The sequence below is a fragment of the Cygnus olor genome, chromosome 12 (genome assembly GCF_009769625.2).
Source record: "Cygnus olor isolate bCygOlo1 chromosome 12, bCygOlo1.pri.v2, whole genome shotgun sequence".
Taxonomy (NCBI): Eukaryota; Metazoa; Chordata; class Aves; order Anseriformes; family Anatidae; genus Cygnus; species Cygnus olor.
The window spans coordinates 11,349,707-11,368,775 of record NC_049180.1 but is presented as its reverse complement, the minus strand read 5'-3'; the positions used below and the strand labels follow the sequence as shown (position 1 = coordinate 11,368,775).

At 44.9% G+C, this 19,069-nt stretch overlaps 1 protein-coding gene across 2 annotated transcripts; it reads right to left on the bottom strand.

Annotated features, from left to right (window-relative positions):
• Positions 1–315: 315 nt before the first annotated feature.
• Positions 316–18,771, bottom strand: KATNB1 (katanin regulatory subunit B1). 2 transcript variants are annotated; one of them, XM_040571174.1, is made up of 19 exons: positions 18,607–18,771; positions 16,209–16,339; positions 13,948–14,065; positions 11,234–11,334; positions 10,638–10,679; positions 9,863–9,946; positions 8,730–8,845; positions 8,132–8,203; positions 7,758–7,908; positions 7,167–7,354; positions 6,899–7,029; positions 6,040–6,090; positions 5,789–5,865; positions 5,021–5,140; positions 3,883–4,032; positions 3,483–3,559; positions 3,006–3,080; positions 2,120–2,236; positions 316–1,515 (listed from the first exon to the last, which is right to left on the bottom strand). In XM_040571174.1, the coding sequence occupies exons 1-19, from the start codon at positions 18,644–18,646 to the stop codon at positions 1,383–1,385; spliced, it is 1,974 nt and encodes a 657-aa protein (XP_040427108.1). In that variant the 5' UTR covers positions 18,647–18,771; the 3' UTR covers positions 316–1,382. The 2 variants fall into 2 exon arrangements, with proteins under 2 accessions (XP_040427108.1, XP_040427107.1); XM_040571173.1 differs by having other exon boundaries at positions 6,899–7,032; positions 18,607–18,770.
• Positions 18,772–19,069: the final 298 nt, after the last annotated feature.

Below are 19,069 nucleotides of genomic sequence, written 5' to 3'. Positions count from 1 at the left end.
GGAGATCTTCATCAGGCCCAGGAGAAGGACAATCCACAAATGCTGATGTTGCTCTTAGGGCTGGGACCTACCCACAGAGCAAAACCTCCCACAGCATTTCAGCTAGACACCTGGTGAGCGTGAACACTTACTCACAGCATCCACTTACTCAACACAGCCTCCCAACAGGAAGGGTGAGAAAACTCACCCTTCTAGGTGAGTTCTGGAGCCCTGCTAGGCACACAGAACACAGAGCCCCGCTTTCCCTATACGCTCCCAGCCAGAAGCCATGCCAAAGTGAACAGCACTTAAAGAGATTGAGACATTTGACACAACTTAAGAAAAGTTACAAATCTTTTATTATTAAAATTCATTATAAGTTACAGTTTCCTAAACAACAGGCTCCAGTGTATAAAACAGGAGACAGACTGGGAGGAGCAGGGGAGGCACCAACAGGAGCCTCTTTCCCCAAAGGAAAGAAGAAAGAGGGACAGAAGGGTTCTGACAGCCATTTATTGGGGTGGGGGAGGAGGGGAAAACAGGGATAGGCAGAATGACAAAACAGAACAATAAAACCACAATCCTAAAAGTGGTCCAGTGGATGTAGAAAGACATTAGTCCATGTCCCTCCATTCTTCCACCCTTACCCCCAAAGGCAAACATGTATGGCAAGTCCTATTGAAGTCATATAGGTCAACAGATCCAGGTAGACCTCATTTCCCAGCAACAGTCTGAAGACACTAATCTTCTGTGGGGTAGGGTTACCAGCAGGGATTGTCAAGTTATGAGACAACTTCCTCTCAATACAGGCCCTCGAGACTATACCAGGTGTGGTGGCACAGTGTCCTGGCTCACATTTTTTTGAAGCAAGCCAACAAGGCTGGTCCTATGTGCCAGCAGAAGAGGTCAAGTCCTTTCTGTAGGGAAAGGGTGCTCCACACCACAGCAGGCTTTTGGGGGGCAAAAGCTGCAGTCCTCAGCATGCTGCAGAGAGCAGGCCTAGGCCATCAGAGCCGAGTGTCAAGAACCAACAGCACACATGCGTGAAGGAAAGGTGACAAGCAGGTTTGGAGCCCTCCAGCCAGAGTAAGGCCAGCACACAGAGACAGAGCAACTCAGAGCTTGATGCTGAGGTAAAAAGCTGAAATGAAGCTGCTTCCCTACAGGGATTTTTTGCAGAACCCTCAGCCAGCCTGGTCCCCTTGCACCGCACAGGCACCTCTCCACTCAGGTCTTATACCTAGCCCATTAGGTACTGGTGCTGGACAGGTGGCCAGCCAGCAAGATTCCTGTTCCCTACTGTGCTGTGGTGGAAGGATGAACACACAGAGAGGTGAAATCCAGTCAGACCAAGAGCAGAGGGGATTTCGGCCACATGTCTGCAGATGAGGAGGTGGCAGCTGTCACTCCAGGACAGCCATGAGGAGATGCAGTTCCCGGAAGGCACTACCATGGCGGCCACTGAGCCCAGACTTGTTCTTGACGATGTTGCTGATGTTCTTCAGCTGCTTGTAGCACAGCTTGCATTTATGGAGCCTGTGAAAACAACAGACACAGCATGAATGCTTAGCTACATAGGAGATGTGCTTGCTCCTGAAGTGCCTAAGATTCAGCTCAAGCAGGAGAGAAAATGCAAGCCCTGCAAGTGGCCTGATTGAAACAGGAGCATGACTCTGCAGAAGCAGCTTGTCTTCAGCCCACATCCTGATGATGCAGGAGAATGGCATTCACACAAGGGCTCTTTCACTCCTGTTTTCCCCTTTGGCAGTAAAGACTGGGGAGGAAGGAGGTGCTGTTTCTGGAGAGCCAGTTCTCAGAGCAGAGCTATCCTGTGAATGAACTGGAAATCCAAGGCCTGGCTGACAGCTCATGTGCCTTGTGAGGTGAAGGGTGCAGCCACCAGCTGGCTTTACTTCTGACATATTTGCACTTTGGTTAGGTATGACTCAATACACAGAGACAGAGGGGAAAAAAAAAAAACAGTCCTTGGCCCTTTCCTCAGAGCAGGAGGGTTTGGTATTTGCAGACAAAAGGGAAGGCATGCCCAGTCTAGTATCAAAACCTTGATGGAAGGGAGCAAGACTCACCAAGAGAAAGGCTGGTTTGAAAGGAAGCAAGTAGAGGTGGGTAAGTGCCTCACCTTTCCTCTCTGGTGATGTCTACTCCGACCGAAGGTGGTGCAGCAAGCATGTCTGTGATCAATGGCAGGAATCTCTGGAGAATGAGTTTCAAGGAGGTGCAGCCAGTCTGCACGTAACTGGAAAGCAAACAGAGAATCAAGTCCCACTTGAATTTCATTCCTTTCCTCCCAGCAGCCAGCCCTCACACACATCCAGTCACTGGGGATAATGTACTCAAACAACTCCCCTTCACCACCTGTAACCAGGCAAGGAGACAAGTACCAAATGAGTGCCAACACAGTCTTGGTTCAAGTAGAGACTGACAAAGTGAGCCCTTTTAAAATGTCCTGGCATATACACTGCTAAGTGAGACTTTTCTGCTCAAGAGCAGAGGTGTCCTGCTGAGGGCACCTGGAAGGATCCTCTCCCCTAGTAGGAAAGAAGGACAGAAAACCCCATCTTAAGCGAGATGCTGCATTTTCTTCCCACCTAATGATCAGACTCAAAGCAGTCTTCTAAGCGACCCCAGGACTGTTGCTAGACTTCATCCCTTTTGTCCCAAGTCAACAGTTTAATTCTCGTCAATGCACAGAGCACACTTGGTCTACATCTGTTTGACCCCTCCTGGCTGTCATACCTGCCTTCAGACCAACACACCTACAGCAAATCTCAACATCCTTTTCTTAATGAGGACTTCCTGCCTCCATATGCTTTCCCACTATACTACATATCTTTTCCCACACTCACTTGGCAACTCCACTGCTCTTTTCCAGGTGTGGTATCAGCATAATACTGTGTCTGCTATGACTTTCCAGGATTTTCTTTCAGCTACAAAATGCTTAGCAGAGCTCTCTTATGAACATCCACACCTTCCCCAACAAGCACATCGTGTTCTCATGGCCTCACCTTTCATATTTACTTTGGAGTAGTTTTTCTATCTGAGGCAGGACTACAGTGCACAAATCTAACTTCCAGAGAGACCTTAAAAGAAAAGAAAAGGACATGTTCTGAGACTGAAGATTTCCAAAGTTGAGCTGACACAAATAGAGCTTTCTGGCAAAAATGTCCAAGTAGCTGCACCCAAGTTTACTGAGCAAGTTCATTGACTCCCCCTTGTGATAGAAGGTGGCTAGTTCCGACACATTTACTCCCAGCAGAATCACTTTATGAAGTCCTAAGACTGATTTTCTTTGTGAGACATCAATGCACACAGAAAAGGCCCTGTACAACTCCAGCAGTTACTGGCACTGCAGACTTGGAGATCTGACTACAAGCATATGCATTTCACGCTGCCATGGCCAGCTGGACATGAGGCAGGTACAATGCAGTGCTCCTGACACCCAGCCAGATAGCTCTCAGGTATCCCAGTGACCCAAGACTCACGCTTTTTGGTTGACAATGTTCAAGAGGTCCACAACAACAGACAGATCATTGATTGCTACAGCAGAGTCCACAGAGTTCTGAGAGAGAAGGGGAAGAAGAAGTCTATCGCAAGGCTTAAACTAGATAGGCTAATGCAATAAATACCAAGTACTACTTTTCAAACACAAGGTATAGGGAACATGGATTTAGCCAGGTAAGAGAAGATAACTCTCTAATGAGAAAGTTCTCTCCACGTTTGTGACCTTTCAACCCCAGCTGGAACACAGCAGCACTCTGTGGTGTGCCCCGGCAACAAACGCTGAGATCCCAAGTTTTGTATGAGGCAGAACTGGTTCCACACCAGACAATAAAACTGCTCAGCCGTTCCCCTCATGAACCTCAGGCATCTCCACATCCTTGCCTTGATGTCACCGGTGCTCCATACAGCCCGCACAGTGTCCAGATTCTTGTGGCGGCTGGTGAGCACCACACACATGGTCTCATGGCCTTTCCTGATTTGGGACATGGCTTCCTCATCCACAAGCTCAGTCTGGCTTTGGTTTTTCACAGCCTGAAAAGTAGACAACAGTGGAGGAGCGATAACAGAGCAGAATGGTACAGAAAGGATAGGAGCTTTCTCTGACCTAGGTGAGAGCTAACTTTGGAGTACAGAGAGTAATGAAATACAGACTTCCTTGCAGACTGTTTTAAAATCTTTTTGAAATGGAAATGCTCAATTTGTTCCAATTTCAGCTACTTTATTTTTTTTTCTACTAGGTCAATCACAAACATGTTTAAAACTTTGGAAAAAAATCTCTAAATAAAAGAGTGAAGAAAAAGTAAGTTTTCAAACCCCGTATGTTTGGATGAAGAAATATTTTCATGCAAACCCTATTTTTGATATGAAATGCTAATCTGAAACCAGCAACTTTCATTAAAAAACATAAATCTTGCACCATTTGTTAGACTCGCAATTGATTTCTGCCCAAGTCACACTGGAACCTCCACTTCCCCTGCTCACATTTAAAGTCTGTCATAATGAGGATGCTCTGGTCCTTCTCCCTTTCTGGGTTAGGGAATACCCTCTTGAGGATCGGCCAGGAAGCCTCCAAGATGCAAGAGGCAAAGATTACCATGAAATAATTATGTGCATGTAATGGCAGACAACAATTTTCTAAATGAATCACTGTCTAGAATGTGGAATCATTCAGTGTCTTTGCCTCATCCCTTGTTCCCTGGTTTAATAACACATTCTTCATGAGCATGAACCAACCAGGCTGTGTTTGCATCAGCCTGCTGTCAGTCTCAATGGGGGCCCAGTCCAGAAGCCCTGAGGTGCTAATCCCACAAGAACTGCAAGTCAAAGCAGTTTGGAGGCAGGAGAGCAAACTGGCAGGGGAAGAGCAGGAAAGGAATGCGTTCTTTGGCTGCTGCATTCAGTACCAATGACTGCAGGCTGCAGAAAGCACCTAAGACACTTTTGCACCTCCAAGAACACCCTTTTTCTGATGCCATCCAGCACTGACACCAGCCAAAAACATCTGTTCAGAGACACTTACTGGTAGAAAGTCAGTTGCTTTCAGGCCAATGGGCTCATTCCTGGCTGCAGGAATCACTGACAGCTCTGCTCTGGTCACAGGAGTTGAGGAGGCAATTGGTGGCCTCTGAATTTGATCAGGCTGCAGGAGAAATTCGGATAAAAGTTCTAGTAGCAATAACATGGACTTAGTCTCATATCCTCTTTCCTGACCCACTTTCCTCTCAAGGCAGTCTCCAATTTGCTAGCATGGCTTCGAAGGCAATGAAGTGTCCCTCAGGTAACCATCAAGACTTAATTAAGGTTTGTGAAGTACACGTAAGATGCCCCAGCAAGAATACTGAATGCTGTCAATAATATTAACATCTAAAATTATAGCAATAGGCCGTAGCCAGCACAAAGACAGAAAGAATTCTAAATAAGCCTGAATAACATATCCTGTCCTGATAACTGCTTGAGATTTTGACTCTAAAATAGTCTCAGTTCAAGCACCTGCGGAAATGTAGTACCTAAATTCTCTTCAGAGAATTGCACATATTTTGATATTAAAGGAGAAATACCACTGTAAGTGTGAGAAGCAAAAAACCGCAATATAGCCAATGTCTGCTGGAGGCCTGGCCTTCAATTCTGCTGCTCAGATGAGACACATGGACTGACAGAGGCTGAAGCTGCACTCTTATTGCTCTTCAGTAAAGGAATCGGCTTGATTTAAAACAGTAACGTCTCTAAAACTCACAAACCTTTCACAGTGGGGATGTGAACAGCTATTAACAGATTACACTGTACGTACAAGTTCCTGCTTTGGCAACGGGGTCTGGACTTCCACAGCTTGGTTAGGCTTCACTGCTTCCTTTGCAGTTACAGGTTCTATCAAGATGGAAAGAAGCAGGAAAGTAGAAACTGATTGTTCCTCTCAAGAGAAGCTTAGAGCAAAGGTACCATAAACAAAGACTACAAGTAGTCATTTCTGCAGACGTGCAACTCTCCCTGTTTTAAGGGCTATTAATCCCATTCCCACCAAGGGGTCATTTTCATACTCACCATCTTCAGGGGGGGCTGGAAAAGGCTCATTGTTTCGTGGAGGAGTTCGAGCTACAGAAAAAGAGGGAAAAAATGACAAACCATGCAAGGCTACAGATTAGTAACAGGTCAGCCTTGGAGCTGAGAGACCTCCAGCAACTCCAGAGATTAGGGCAATCAGCGACACAGCAAGCAGTTATCTCCTCCAGACCTTCCTTGACATTACTGGTGAGTTTAAACAGAGGCTTTTTGCCTTCACAGATGGGACAAAACTGACCCATGTAGCTCACTACTGAAGAGGTGTCAAGCACAAGACAGTGCACTGTCAAAGCAAGTTACACTAAAAAAAAACCAACAAATTAACCTCCAACTAAACTGATTCACATACTTAAGTCATTATTTTGACTATTACTTCCTTAGAAAGAGTATCTTATTTTTCTCACTTATACTTACAGTAAAGTGAGTTACATGCATTGCACTGTGCTTCCTAAACAACAGTCACTGCTTTAACAAACCATTTAACCTTTCCTTCTTTAATGGAGGCTGCTGAGTTTACATATACCAGAATTCTAAGCAAATGGAGATTCTGTAACACAGCAATCCTTCCTAATCAGGACAGGAAGGCTCCATACTCATAATGGAGCTCTGGATTCTGGGCCAGACCTCAATCAGACATCACTGCACCCTAGCAAAGGTGCAACCTTCCAGCAGTTCACTAATACGATTTATTAAGCAGGGAATATTCAAGTCTTCTACACTCTCTCAGTCACAGGTGAAGCCTCTATTACAATATGCCAGAATTCACTTCCACTGAAACAGTTCAGTGTCTACAGCTCTGAACTAGCCACTTCTCAAAAGCGCAATAACCCCTGGTACTGACAGATGGCATTCTTGGGCTGGAAGATCTCTTTGTAATCCTCTGGGTTCTGGATCTCAGCCTTTGATTCCTTCTCATCCCGGTCATCTTCACTGCTGGGACTGCGCCTCTCACTCTCTGAGTTGTGCTTCACTCTGCCAAAAAGAAGAAGAAAAAAAGGATGCTGTTAGGGCAAGTCACACGGACCCTGTTAGACAGAAAAAGAGCACTAATTTCCTTGTGCATTTCCTTATAAATCTTGCGATTACAACAAACCAGCAGTTTCCCTTACCTTTGTGGCTTGCTGCAGCTAGTTGAGGGCCTGTCATAGATGCGTCGAAGGGAGGACCCTGTGGGGGTGGGCTGAACGAGAGGCTTGTCATCCCTGATCAGCCCATGAGGAACCGAACCTGACTTTGTGACTCTGCTGAGATCCACAACGAAGGAAGAAACTGTGCTTTGCGCAAAGGAAACTCCTATCTGCAGAAGCAAAAGATCAAGGTAATTCGCTGAACAGATCAGGGAGGATGGAATGACCCTGAGTGACAGTGCTTGAGAATTTGTCAATCCAGTGCTTTGGCTTTTTCAATTTGAAACTACCAATGCTACACGAAAGCCTATGATAAAACTTTTGCCAAGCATAGTTTTGAAATACTGGTCAAACTAAGCCCCAGTTCTTTCCCCCAGAAGCCAAAGAGATGAAATGTAGCACAAGGCTCTTGAAAGAAAAAACACACAAGCTCTAGGTGCTGGACACACTGCATGCCCTGGCCACTTGCAGTCTGACATAAGCTTAGAGGTCAGAAGGCCTGCAAGCAAGACAGAAGGATTTTATCTCATGTTTCACAGTCACCTCCCCAACTCCTCATGAACAATGACTTACCAGCTGGTTGTTGCAGATAGATAAGTCAGCTACTTTTCCCCAGTTCAGCAAGACCACATCAAAACAGCGCTCAGGCTCCCAGCCATACACACGCAGTGAATCCTGGAAACCACTATACAAACAACAGCCATCTGGGTTGAAAAGAACACACCTAGGAAAAGGCAGATAGAGAGTTTAGAAACTTCCAACTTCCACAAAGATCCCAGGGCTGTATCTGTGACTTCACTGAATACCTGCAGGAGTTTTCAGCAATGAACGTACTGATCTGGTGAACCTGTGCAACTTTCTCTCCAGTATTCTCCCTTTCATGAAATTCTCCCTTTGCCCCCAGCTTTGGTCTCTACCTAGTACACTGCAGTAGGAATTTAATATACCTGACGGGAGTAGCCTCTTCTTCAATGCAGCTCACAACTTGAAACTTCTCCAAGTCCCAGAATCGAACAGTCCTGTGCACAAAAAGAGAATAAAAATCGTCGCTCATCCCTCTGGAAATCTGCTGTAGGATTCAACATTAAAAATAATATACTAATAACTAGAATGACTTCCACTGCTGTGCATATATGATGAACCTACACAGAGGACTGGTCTAGCTAAGATTCATGAATCCAAACCAAGACACTGAGAGGCTCTAGAGATGTATAGTTATTTAGAGCAGACCCAGAGCTAAAGACACTCTGCTGGCACAGCAGGAGTGCTTGCAGTTCAGATAGGATGTCAGTTCGATTAGTGAGCCACTCAAGCCTACTGCACTGTTTTCTAGCATGGCAGAGAGCACCATCAGTTTTGTACGAGAAGGTAAGATCTCCATATTCTGCACATCACAGATGTGACATGCTGTTGTCTAGCTGGCAGGCTCTTGCAATGGCAGTTTTGAGTTGTGTGACATTCCTGTTTGCCATGTTCTTAAAAGGAAGGGCATTGAAAGTGGAACTGACATAAACAATTCCCTTCTTTCTTTTTCCCCTCATATACCTGTCAGAGCTGCCAGAAGCCAAAAGGTATTCATTTGGATGGAATTCTACAACGTTCACTGGGCCAGCATGTCCTGTAAACTCGAACATCATCTTCCCAGCAGCCAGATCCCACAGCTGGAAGAAGGAAAGAACAAAAGACTCTTAGAAAAATTCATGTTCAAGAATTTCAATACACTTTGAATTTCCCTTTACCAGTGATCTTCTAACACTTTTTCCCCCCTCCCAGAACAGACTTGAGTTTGTCAAGGAAAGCAACGATCTGGAAAAGGAACACCGTCTCAGTCACTTAAGGCTGACAAAAAAAATATATAAATAATAATTAAAAAAAAGAAAAAAACATTCTCTTTTAAATTTCCTATTTAGTTTTAAGTAGTAATTTGTCCCCTAGAAGTCTGCTTTATATTTAAAGACTAGGATAAGATATGGCATTTCCACTTGTTCCAGAAGATAAAAATCTCAAATGTAAAGAAACAAGAACCCTAAGCTCTGAATCGTTTAGTAATTCATTCTTCCTGGGCTCCAGTCTCCATTGAAAAATCCAGAGTGAAACAACTGACCAGCTTATTTCATCTGAAGTTGGAAACAAGAAAATCAGTCCTTTGCCAAAATTCTGCCATACCACATAAGGAACAACTGAAGAAGCTGCCTCAGTCGATACTTTCCTGTATTCCTTCTCCTGCTTTGTTCAGTCCAGACTGCAATTTTCAGACTGATCACGATATGCAATGTGTATGGTAACACAACTCTAACGAATTAGCTGAGTAGAGCCAGAAAACGGTATAGCGAAGCAATGTGCTGTGGACAATTCATTCTGTAACATTTACTAAGAGAACCATCACTACTGTTTAGATATCGCAATTCTACCATCATCAAAACTTGGACTTTTACATGCATAGTGTCAACATGTATGTGATGAAGTGCACTTGTCCAACACACAATTCATTTCTAGATGCTCTGGGCCACTGGACACAATTCCCATAAACAGTCTCGTCCCGCAAAGCCACAGGGCCCAGCCAGATGCCTAACAAACAAAAGGGGGCTAAGAGAGAGTGTTGGTAATGACTGGTAAAAAGACAATCACAGTATTCCCATGTGCCACAAGCACATAAAGGAGATGTCATAATAAATTACCTTTACAGTATGATCATCAGCAGCAGAGGCTAACCATTTGCCATCAGGACTAAATCGGAGACATCTAACTGCTTGAGTGTGACCCTGCAACAAGAAAGACAAGAAATATTTTCCTTTGCTTTTCTCTTCCTTTAGAGGAAACTGTCTTTCAACTTGATATGGTATAATAAAATAAAATCAAATAACAGCTTCATGTAGTCCACAACTCACAGAACACTACATTCTACACTCAAAAGCTATACCTATTCACGCTAAATGGGCATAATGTCTCTCATCTAGCCATTTCTGGCATCAGTTTAAGAGTGGTAAATACAGATCTGGCTCACCTGATAAGTACCAAATTTAAGCTGAACAGATTTCTTTGTTAAGACAGAAGTGCCATTAAGTTGGCTACAAAATTAAATTAACATACAGCAAGCTCTTTGGGTATAGAAAGGCCCCATGAATAGAACCATCTCAGTGCAGTGGGGACTTCACATTAATACCAGCCACGGTATAAAGAAACACTTACTGTTGGGTGCTTTCCATCTCCCACTGAAGCCAATCAGACTACAGTACATTAACTCCTATGATATCCATTTAATGCTTCCACACAATTCACTGAAGCCTACAGAGGTTTATCAGGCCATTTGGAAAAAAAAAACAAAACAAAACAAAACACAGATCTCACCAGCAAAACTAAATAGTCACTTGTACATAATCACTTTAAAGTTTGCCTAGAAGTCTTAGACAGAAATCCTTCTCCCCTCTTCTGAAAACTAATGAAGCATTTTACCTTATACCTGAAGACACAGCCTTTTCTTCTTACATCCCAGAGCTACAGGTGAAGAAAAGCAAACAAAAGATATGCTTAGAAAGGTACATAGGGGGCCCAAGAGTTCTGTCAAAACAAGAGCTCTTGCAGTCATCAGGCTGGTAACACTGCAGAATGAAATCACTGAAGTGGCTGCTAACCCCCCTGTTTGCTTCAGGTACATTTCCTAATCTAACTTCCCAAATGAGAATCACTTCTGTAAGGTATTTCTTACTACAGAAGCTCTGTTCCTGCAGTCAGATACCAGTCTGATGAAGCAGGTACAATCCATAGCAATCAGGACATCTGTGCTTACTGACACCAGGTCTCAGCTGGCACCTAACTCGAGCCCTGTGGAATGAGCCACATTCCACAACTGAGGAGTCACATTCATGAGTTACCACTGTGGAAACACATGCATGAATTTCACAAGCACTCACAAATACACCTGCCCACACACATGCAAATGTGGATGTACAATATCTACCAACAGTTTGGCAGAAAACACATTCTGTCACTCTTCATAACAAAGATACTGCAAGCAAAGAGGGTAATCTCTAGAGGAAGGTAGGCTTTACCTTAATGTTTGTGTCCAAAGAGCCAGATGCCACAAAACTTCCAAAAGGATGGAAATCAAGGCTGCAGATGTTCGCTTTGTGACCAAATAAAGTACGAAGAACTGGGAAATCGGGAAGTGGAGCAGGGAGAAAGAATAAGGAGCAAATATTTAGTAGTTTGTATCACCCCAACAGGATGCAGAAGTTTTGCTATACTATCCTCACCATTAAAAACATGCTAATACAATGTACATTAGACATGCTACATACGCTTTATTCATCTGTATACATTATTCTACGTAAGTGTTTCCAACTTTACCTCCACAATGCAAAGAAACAGCAATAGAGGACATCATTTTCAATGATCCTTATCAAATTCTTGTCCTTAGGTATGGGAAACATGAATAAAACTCAAAGATGTCCAACCTTAAAATAAAACTAAAAAGGTACTCTTAGAGGCAGCTGTTAGGCAGTGTTATCTTTCTACTTGTTGCAAACAGCAAAACTGGTGTGCGGGCGAATATAGTGTCATACAGGAAGTGAAAAGGACATCATTCACCTTGTAGCTGTTAGACAAGCACTTTCTGAGGACTCTGCACCCTAGTCCAGACACAAGCCCAACTTCCACCTCTGATTTTGCAGTACCTGCAGTGGCCTCCTTCAACTCTCCCTTGCAAGAAACATCCCAAAGACTGGGAATGGGCATTCAGGAAGCATGAGGCAAAGAAAATGATCACAGTGTTTGAGCACGTCATCAACAAAGTAACACCTCCTGTAATTCTGGAAACCAGAAAGGACCAGTTGAACAGGTATACTGCATCTCTGAGAGTAGAGATGAACGCAGAACTCAACTTTGAGGAAGAAAAAATGCTTATATAATGACAGAGGCAATCTCTCTCCACCATCAGTCATCTGGGACAGTATCATGGTTCCCCTGGTAGGAATTAGCTCTTGAGCCAGACCTGGAATGGTCATTTGCACAGATGCTGGCTCATAGACCTGCTAATAAATTCAGCCAGATCTGTTAATTTCTGCTGGTAAAACCAAACTATTTTATAACTGAACTGATTCTAATTGCCTGAATGACAGAAGTGATCTTTAATATCTATGGCACCTGCTGCTTGCCTTCTTGGCCAAAGTCAGTCTGTTTTCATTACATGTTCTTACTATGAGCAAGCAGCAAACTACAAGAAATATAAATTCCTCCTACAGTATTTATGCAGGAAAGCCTACAAGTGATTCATGGTACCTTTTCAAATTTGTTCTAGGATTTGAGGAAAAATGCAATAAGTATAACTCAACAGTTGTCCTTCAAAGGATCAGAGCTTAACGAGTTCATAGCTTTTAACATTTACTAAAAATCAGGTCTTTGTCTATTTATACAGTCATGCAAGAGTATAACAGGAGAAAAATCACTTGAGGAAAAAATGAAAGTTAGAAGAAGAGGTCAGCAAGCAGGAGATTCTTGGACTTGTGCAGAACCTAATATAGTTAAAGCTCTTAATCTGGTTTTAGAGCTGAGCATCCATTTATTAAGGCTGATAATTTTAAGCTGAGGCTATGAATATAATTTTTATATACATCTAATTACTCTCTATGTGCAGAAAAAAATATCTGGAATACAGACTTCAACACACTGAGGTCAAAACCCTGGCAACTAGTTCCTCAGCTCAACCTCCACAATATGTGCGCAAATTTCTGCTTCAGTGTGCGCACACAGCTCTATAGTCCCAGTAGGAATTGCACAGAAGCCCTCTAACAGTACTGGAAACTAAGAAGAAAGCAATGCTGGGCTTTTCTTCATAAGTTAGGAACCTTCCAGGTCAGCATGGACAAGCATAAGGATATAGCAAAACTGTGTTTCATAAAGAAAGAAAGAAAGAAAACAAGACAAAGTTAGTATTTTAATTTGGTCTGGAGATTGCACAGTAATACAGCTTTCCCATGATACCCCAAAAGCTTGTGTCCCCCTCATTTTGGTGACTCTGGAGAGAAATAATGCATATTTTCTTGTTTTTACCACTGCCTTTTTGAAGAGAATCCTTGGTATCTTTGGGGAGATTTACCACAAAGCATCATCCTCAAAGAATACCCTGAACAAGTAGGAACTCTTTCAGCAGTTCCCCCATCTCCTCACATGATAGCTGCAGTCTTATTCAAATGGGAAAGACTGAACTATCTTGCCATCTTCAAGTTCACCCCACTTTGAGAATAGACCATGGGAATCAAATTCAACAGTAAAAGAAAAGGCAACATTGTTATCATTGCTGGCACGGAGATTTCCTTTTGGACAAAACTAGTTGTCTTCTCTCTTTCTTCCCTCTCCAAGAGCTGGCGTATTACAGCAGTGGATGAGGGAACTGGGGTTGTTTAGCCTGAAGAAGAGAAGGCTCTGGAGAGACCTTATTGCTCTCTGCAACTACCTGAAAGGAAGGTGTGGGGAGCTGGGGGTTGGCCTCTTCTCGCAGATCACTAACAATAAGAAAAGAGGGAACGGCCTCAAGTTGCTCCAGGTTGGAAATTTCTTCTCAGAAAGAGTGGTCAGGCATTGGAACGGGAGGTGGTGGAGTCACCGTCCCTGGGGGTGTTCAAGGAAAGGTTGGACGTGGTGCTTAGAGACGGTTTAGTGGATGACATTGGTGGCATGGGGATGGTTGGACCAGATGATCTCGGAGGGCTTTTCCAACCTTAATGATTCTATATATTAACAGAAGAGAAAATTCATGGAAACATACTTTTGGCAGCTTCCAGGTCCCAAACGCGAATGGACCCTGACTGGGACCCTGCAACAATGAGTTCCTCGTTTATATTGATCTGTAGACTCTCAATGGGTGATGTGTGCCCTGTCAAGCTCTGCAAAGAAAACCATGAGTCACAATCAATGGCTACTGACACAGTCAGCTTAAGTCCACAATCATACAGTTCATACTCAATTGGTAACTGAAGTATTTAGCTGTAAGTTAGGACCACTTGGCTGTGCCACTGACCCTCTTCCCTTATCACCAACTAGCATGCTAGAGCATCCTAAAGATCATTACTGCACAGAGCACTGTGCACGTATCTCCCACATTATTCCACCTTCTGGGACGCCGACTAATTTTTAAAGGTTGAATCAATAGAAACGTGTAGCTAAACATTACCTGCAGAAGCCCAGATGAGGCTGACACATGCTTACCTTATACAACTCATGCTACGCAAGCACATTCTCACTACGCTTGCTCTAAATGGGTCATGCAAGTCTCACGAACTGGTTACAAAATCAAAGCAAGTGTGAAAGCAGGGCCACTTCAAAACCTTCACAAAAGCAAGGAGTCATACGTTGCTGCCACAATGCATGGGTGTCACAGTGATAACACAGTGCTATTACTGAACTATCAACTCGAGACAAGAGGCCATACTTCACATGTACGCAGCTTCTTTCATCCTTGAGCATCTAAAAGCTTACAATTATATAAGAATTTTGAGAAGGCTAGTATTTAATTAAAATGCAAAAATATTTAAAAACTACTTCTAGAAAACTAATCAACACACATACCACAATTATAGACCTTCTGCTTGTCAATTAAGCAATATTATTGTCCTAGACTTTACTCCATCCTCAATCAGGTCTTTTTAAACAGTTAAGCTAGCTCTGTGCCCCTGCACACATATAGAAGCTGAGAATGCCAGCTGACAGCAGCCTACTCTGATAGGGCTTTCTCTGAATTTCAAGCAGGCCTGCAGTGCTCTCCAGCTGCAACTGTAACTGCTCAGTGTGAAACAGAACTCAAACGTGAAACAAGATGCAATGCTACTCTAGAAGTTCCTTTTCTCCCTCCTCCCCAAAATGCAACCATCTTGAACCTTAACATTAAAATACTAAAGGTGAATTTCAGATAGCAAAATGCAAAGCACGACCACAAACTCAAGATTTTTTTTTTTTAATCTTTAACAATGGCACAAGACCAGTTCCAGTCAACGTTGCCTCTCAAACACCAGCTTCCAACGTCTGTGTATCCCAGGAAGCACAGGACAGCTACAGCTCTCTGCTCCCACAGATGGCATAGGGAGATATTTAGTCCTCCAGCCCTTCACATGGAAAGCAATACTCTGGTTTCAAACTACTGTCATGCTACCACAAAGGGCCCAGAAAGACACAGCTTAACTATGCTATGACAGAAGCACAGCGCTACTAAAGGCGAGCAACTACTTTTGCATCTATTTCAACCTCTTTCTACTTGACCTCAATAAATAAATGGGAAAATAAAATAGAAACATTCTCCTTTCAGCCTTTTTGATCCTACTTTCTCAATTTTCTCCTCACATAGTTCACTCTGTTTAGAGAAACACCTTTTGCAATGCAACATTATTGTGTTGTTAATTAAACAAGTGACAAGGGACACTTGCTAAAGACACTTTTCCACAACATCCACTGGAAGGCAAAGCAATACAGGACAAGACAGCTGTTAAATGTATTTATGGTGTGCTTTGGTTGTGGTGCAACCACTATTGTAACTCTACTCTTTCTAAGCAGTAATGAGAGTAATGCTGCACACAGCATTACTCTTCCCCAGCCTACTGTTAAGTCAGCGAAGTATTCTGACAAACTTCGTGCTGACAATAAATGACTGTGAGACATGCAACCCACTTGGGATGTTTCCTGCTTTGAGGACAAACTCCAGGGTATAAAACTGGCCCCTGTAGCTTGCACTATAAAACTAGCTGTCCTTGACAAAACTGCACTTCATTATCTGCAGCACAGTAATGGAAGGCTCAGTATTCGTTATCTGAGCACATACTGGCCCCAGTGAAGCAGACAGCCACCCTGGAGTCTCTCTGGAGCAGCGGCCTCACCAATTACTGAATTCTGTCCCTAACTTTTGCTAGCATCTGGCCACTTGGCTTGGTCCCGACAGAAGTCCCACAGGCCCAGTAATCTTTTCCCTCATTCCCACCCTCTACATCTCAGAATTAATTCCCCCATCCCCCAGAAAGTTAAAACCAGGCCCATTCTTACCATGATACAGTTGGGCTTGTTAACTGACCATATGTTGACTCGACAGTCGTCTCCTCCAGTTGCCAGAAGCCGGCCTGAACTCTTCCCCAGGACTAGCGAGGACACATTGCTGCTGTGAGCCGTGATCTCTTCTGCATAAAATGAAGCAAACAGTTATGGCAGACTTATACAAAGATTTTCCACCCCATCCCTCCCAAAGGGCTGAAAAATGTTCTTTCTCCAGAAAACCTTTCCCGTTGTCACTGGACAAGCTGCAGCAACACACAGTTCAGATAACAAGTCACGCTATTATCTGGCTTGAAACAGTCCTTCTTGGCTCTGTCTGCTGCACTCAACACATTTGCTGGCCAAGCTTCACAACTCCACTACTCACAGGGCTTACTACTTCTCTCACTAGCAGCAACTGGGTAGCTTTTAAAGACTGGCTAGACTGTAGCAGCCTGCTCACAGAAGCTGCTTTACCTTCTGTACCTAGGTGGGTCTCAGTAAGCAGAGCTGTTTCAGAAGTAGAAGAATGATATGTGTCTGACACGCAGCAGACACAGACATCTAGAGAAAAGCCCTTTAGTCCCGTACTGAAGAGCAGCAGCAGTGTCCAAACTGAGAGGTAACGGCAGATTAGCAGCAGTACAGTTTGTTACTTTACAGAGAAAAAGTCAGACTCAGCACTGGGCAGAGGTGGAACTGCCTTCTCTCAGCTTTAGAAGAGGCTTTGCTACATTCCCACTACGGAACATGGGCAAAATTTAGCAATGCAGACAGTGTGAAACTGTGACAAAGGAAGGATGAATATTTATGTGAAAGGGCACAAAAGAGTAAATGTGACCGATACTAAAAGACTATTAAAAAACTGGGGGGCCAATAGGAAAGTATGATACCGTGAGGGCTTCACAATGACAGAACTCTAGGAAAACCTTTTCATATGGAAACAAGTCTGGGGACAAAAGAGAAGCCAAAAGAGCATTTTTGCATAGATATCTATTTTTATAATGGACTTTAAAATCCATCAAAGTTTTTGGCAGGAGCTTCTGGCAGATGCATTTACTATTTTTTCCTCTTACTGTTCTCTTCTTTGAAAGTTCACTGGATTTGCATGCCTAATAGTTATGAAACTTATTTGTAAAAGGGTTAGGTTGTAATCAATTCTACTTTTGTTCAGGTTGTTTTGGTGGGAGGGGCAACTTGAAAATTTAAAATGCAACCCTAACCCGAAAGGGCATTAGACAGCTGCAACAATAATTACAGGTACTTTGATCTCAGTCTCTCAGAGCATTTTTTTGAAAGCAAAACTGTGCAACTTTCACTTTAGCTGGAGGAATACCTTTCCAATTACAAAGGTAAGTGGACTGTAAATTAAACGAGAACAAATCTGAAAATATGCATGTGCTGTGTTGAAAGACCAATCTTCCCTATGACAGTGCTAAAGTAAAGTATGTATGTACACACAGAACTGATGACAACAAATAATACAACCGGTATTAACAGCCCAACTCGCTAGTTAAAATTGAAAGTATATATGCTAAACATTGCCGCTAATACGAGTACATCAGCAACTCCATCCCCCCCCCCCTCTTAATTTTGTTCATAATAATATAGTGGTAGTTTAAATGTCATTGCTGAAGCACAGAACTCTACTCATAAAAGCCAGGTTAGAGGCTCGCTGCAGCCTTGGCCAGACAGCAACACCCTTGCCCCCAGTGAAGCGCCAGCTCCCGAAACCCACAGCGTGTTTTCACAGAGTGCTCACCCCCGGCTGATGTCACCCACCAGCTCAACGATGCCGAGCTCCTAATTAGCATCACCGAAACAATTCTAACGCCCAGAACCCTCCTCTCTAAGGACAATGCTAAGACAGGGCAGAGCCGAGCAAAACCAAGTATCAAGAACTTCTGCCTGCTTAAAGACGATGGAGGTTTGAGACCAACCGACGTCTAGCTTTTCCTACAACTCCAGAGCCTCAGGAAGAGGAAGGTAACGCAGAAAACACATGCAATTGCTAAGTTAATTATCTCAGCTCCATCAGCGCGTTGCCAGCTGACGACACCACTCCCTGCTAGCCGAATCCTAGGCCCCAAACCCCCGGCCTGGAGCGAAGGTGTCTGCACAACCGCCCGCTCCCACAGCTTCTGGCCAGCCCCTGGCAGCCCCCGTGAAACCACCGAGCACCGGGGCGGCGAGGCGCTGAGCGGCACCGCCCCTCCTGAGGGAAGGCACCGGGCGAAGAGCGGCGGGCGCTTGCTGCCCCTCACTGACAGCGCAGCCTCAGGGGACGGAGCCGCACAGCGCCCGCGGCTGCGGCCCGGGCTCCGGGGGCGGCCGCTGTGCCCTCAGCAGGGGAGCCCGGGGCCGCCGCGACCGCGGCAGGGCGCGGGTGCGGGTGGGAGCGGCGGGCACTCACGCAGCTTCCAGGCCGCCTTCGTGGTGACGGGCGCCGCCATCTCCCGCCGCTGCCAGGCTCCGCGCCCGGGCCCGGCACCCGCGGCGCCCCCCTCCCCACCCCCCCCCTCCCGGCCCCGCCGCGCCGCGCCGCGCCGCCGAGACGTGCGGTTGCCCGGGCTCCGTGCGCCTCCCGGCCAATGGGAGCCGCGGGAGGGGCGGTTGCCCCAGCGACCGCGGGGCGGCTGGGCCACTCGCAGCGCGGCTTCTTGGAGCCTTTGCGAGCGCGGCCAATGAGGAGGGTGGCGCGCGGGGGCTGAGGCCGGCGTTTCATGGCGGGGGAGGCGGGGCTGGGCCCTGTCAGAGCCCTGCTTCCTTCCTTCCCTCCCTCCGTCCGTCCGTCCCTCCCTCCGTCCCGGCTGCTGCCGTCAGCTGCTCGGTCAAAAGAGAAGGCAGAGCTATAGTTTCGCGCTAGCACTCGACAA

What these genes read in the sequence shown, in the direction of transcription:
- KATNB1 (XM_040571173.1), bottom strand. Translation starts at nt 18,646, where the DNA reads ATGGCGGCGCCCGTCACCACGAAGGCGGCCTGGAAGCTGC. An exon ending in CTGATGATCATACTGTAAAG is followed by an intron (nt 8,846 to 9,862) that starts GTAATTTATTAT and finishes TCCTTCTTCCAG; the next exon opens with CTGTGGGATCTGGCTGCTGG. An exon ending in AGCTGCAGCAAGCCACAAAG is followed by an intron (nt 7,033 to 7,166) that starts GTAAGGGAAACT and finishes TCTTCTTTTTGG; the next exon opens with CAGAGTGAAGCACAACTCAG.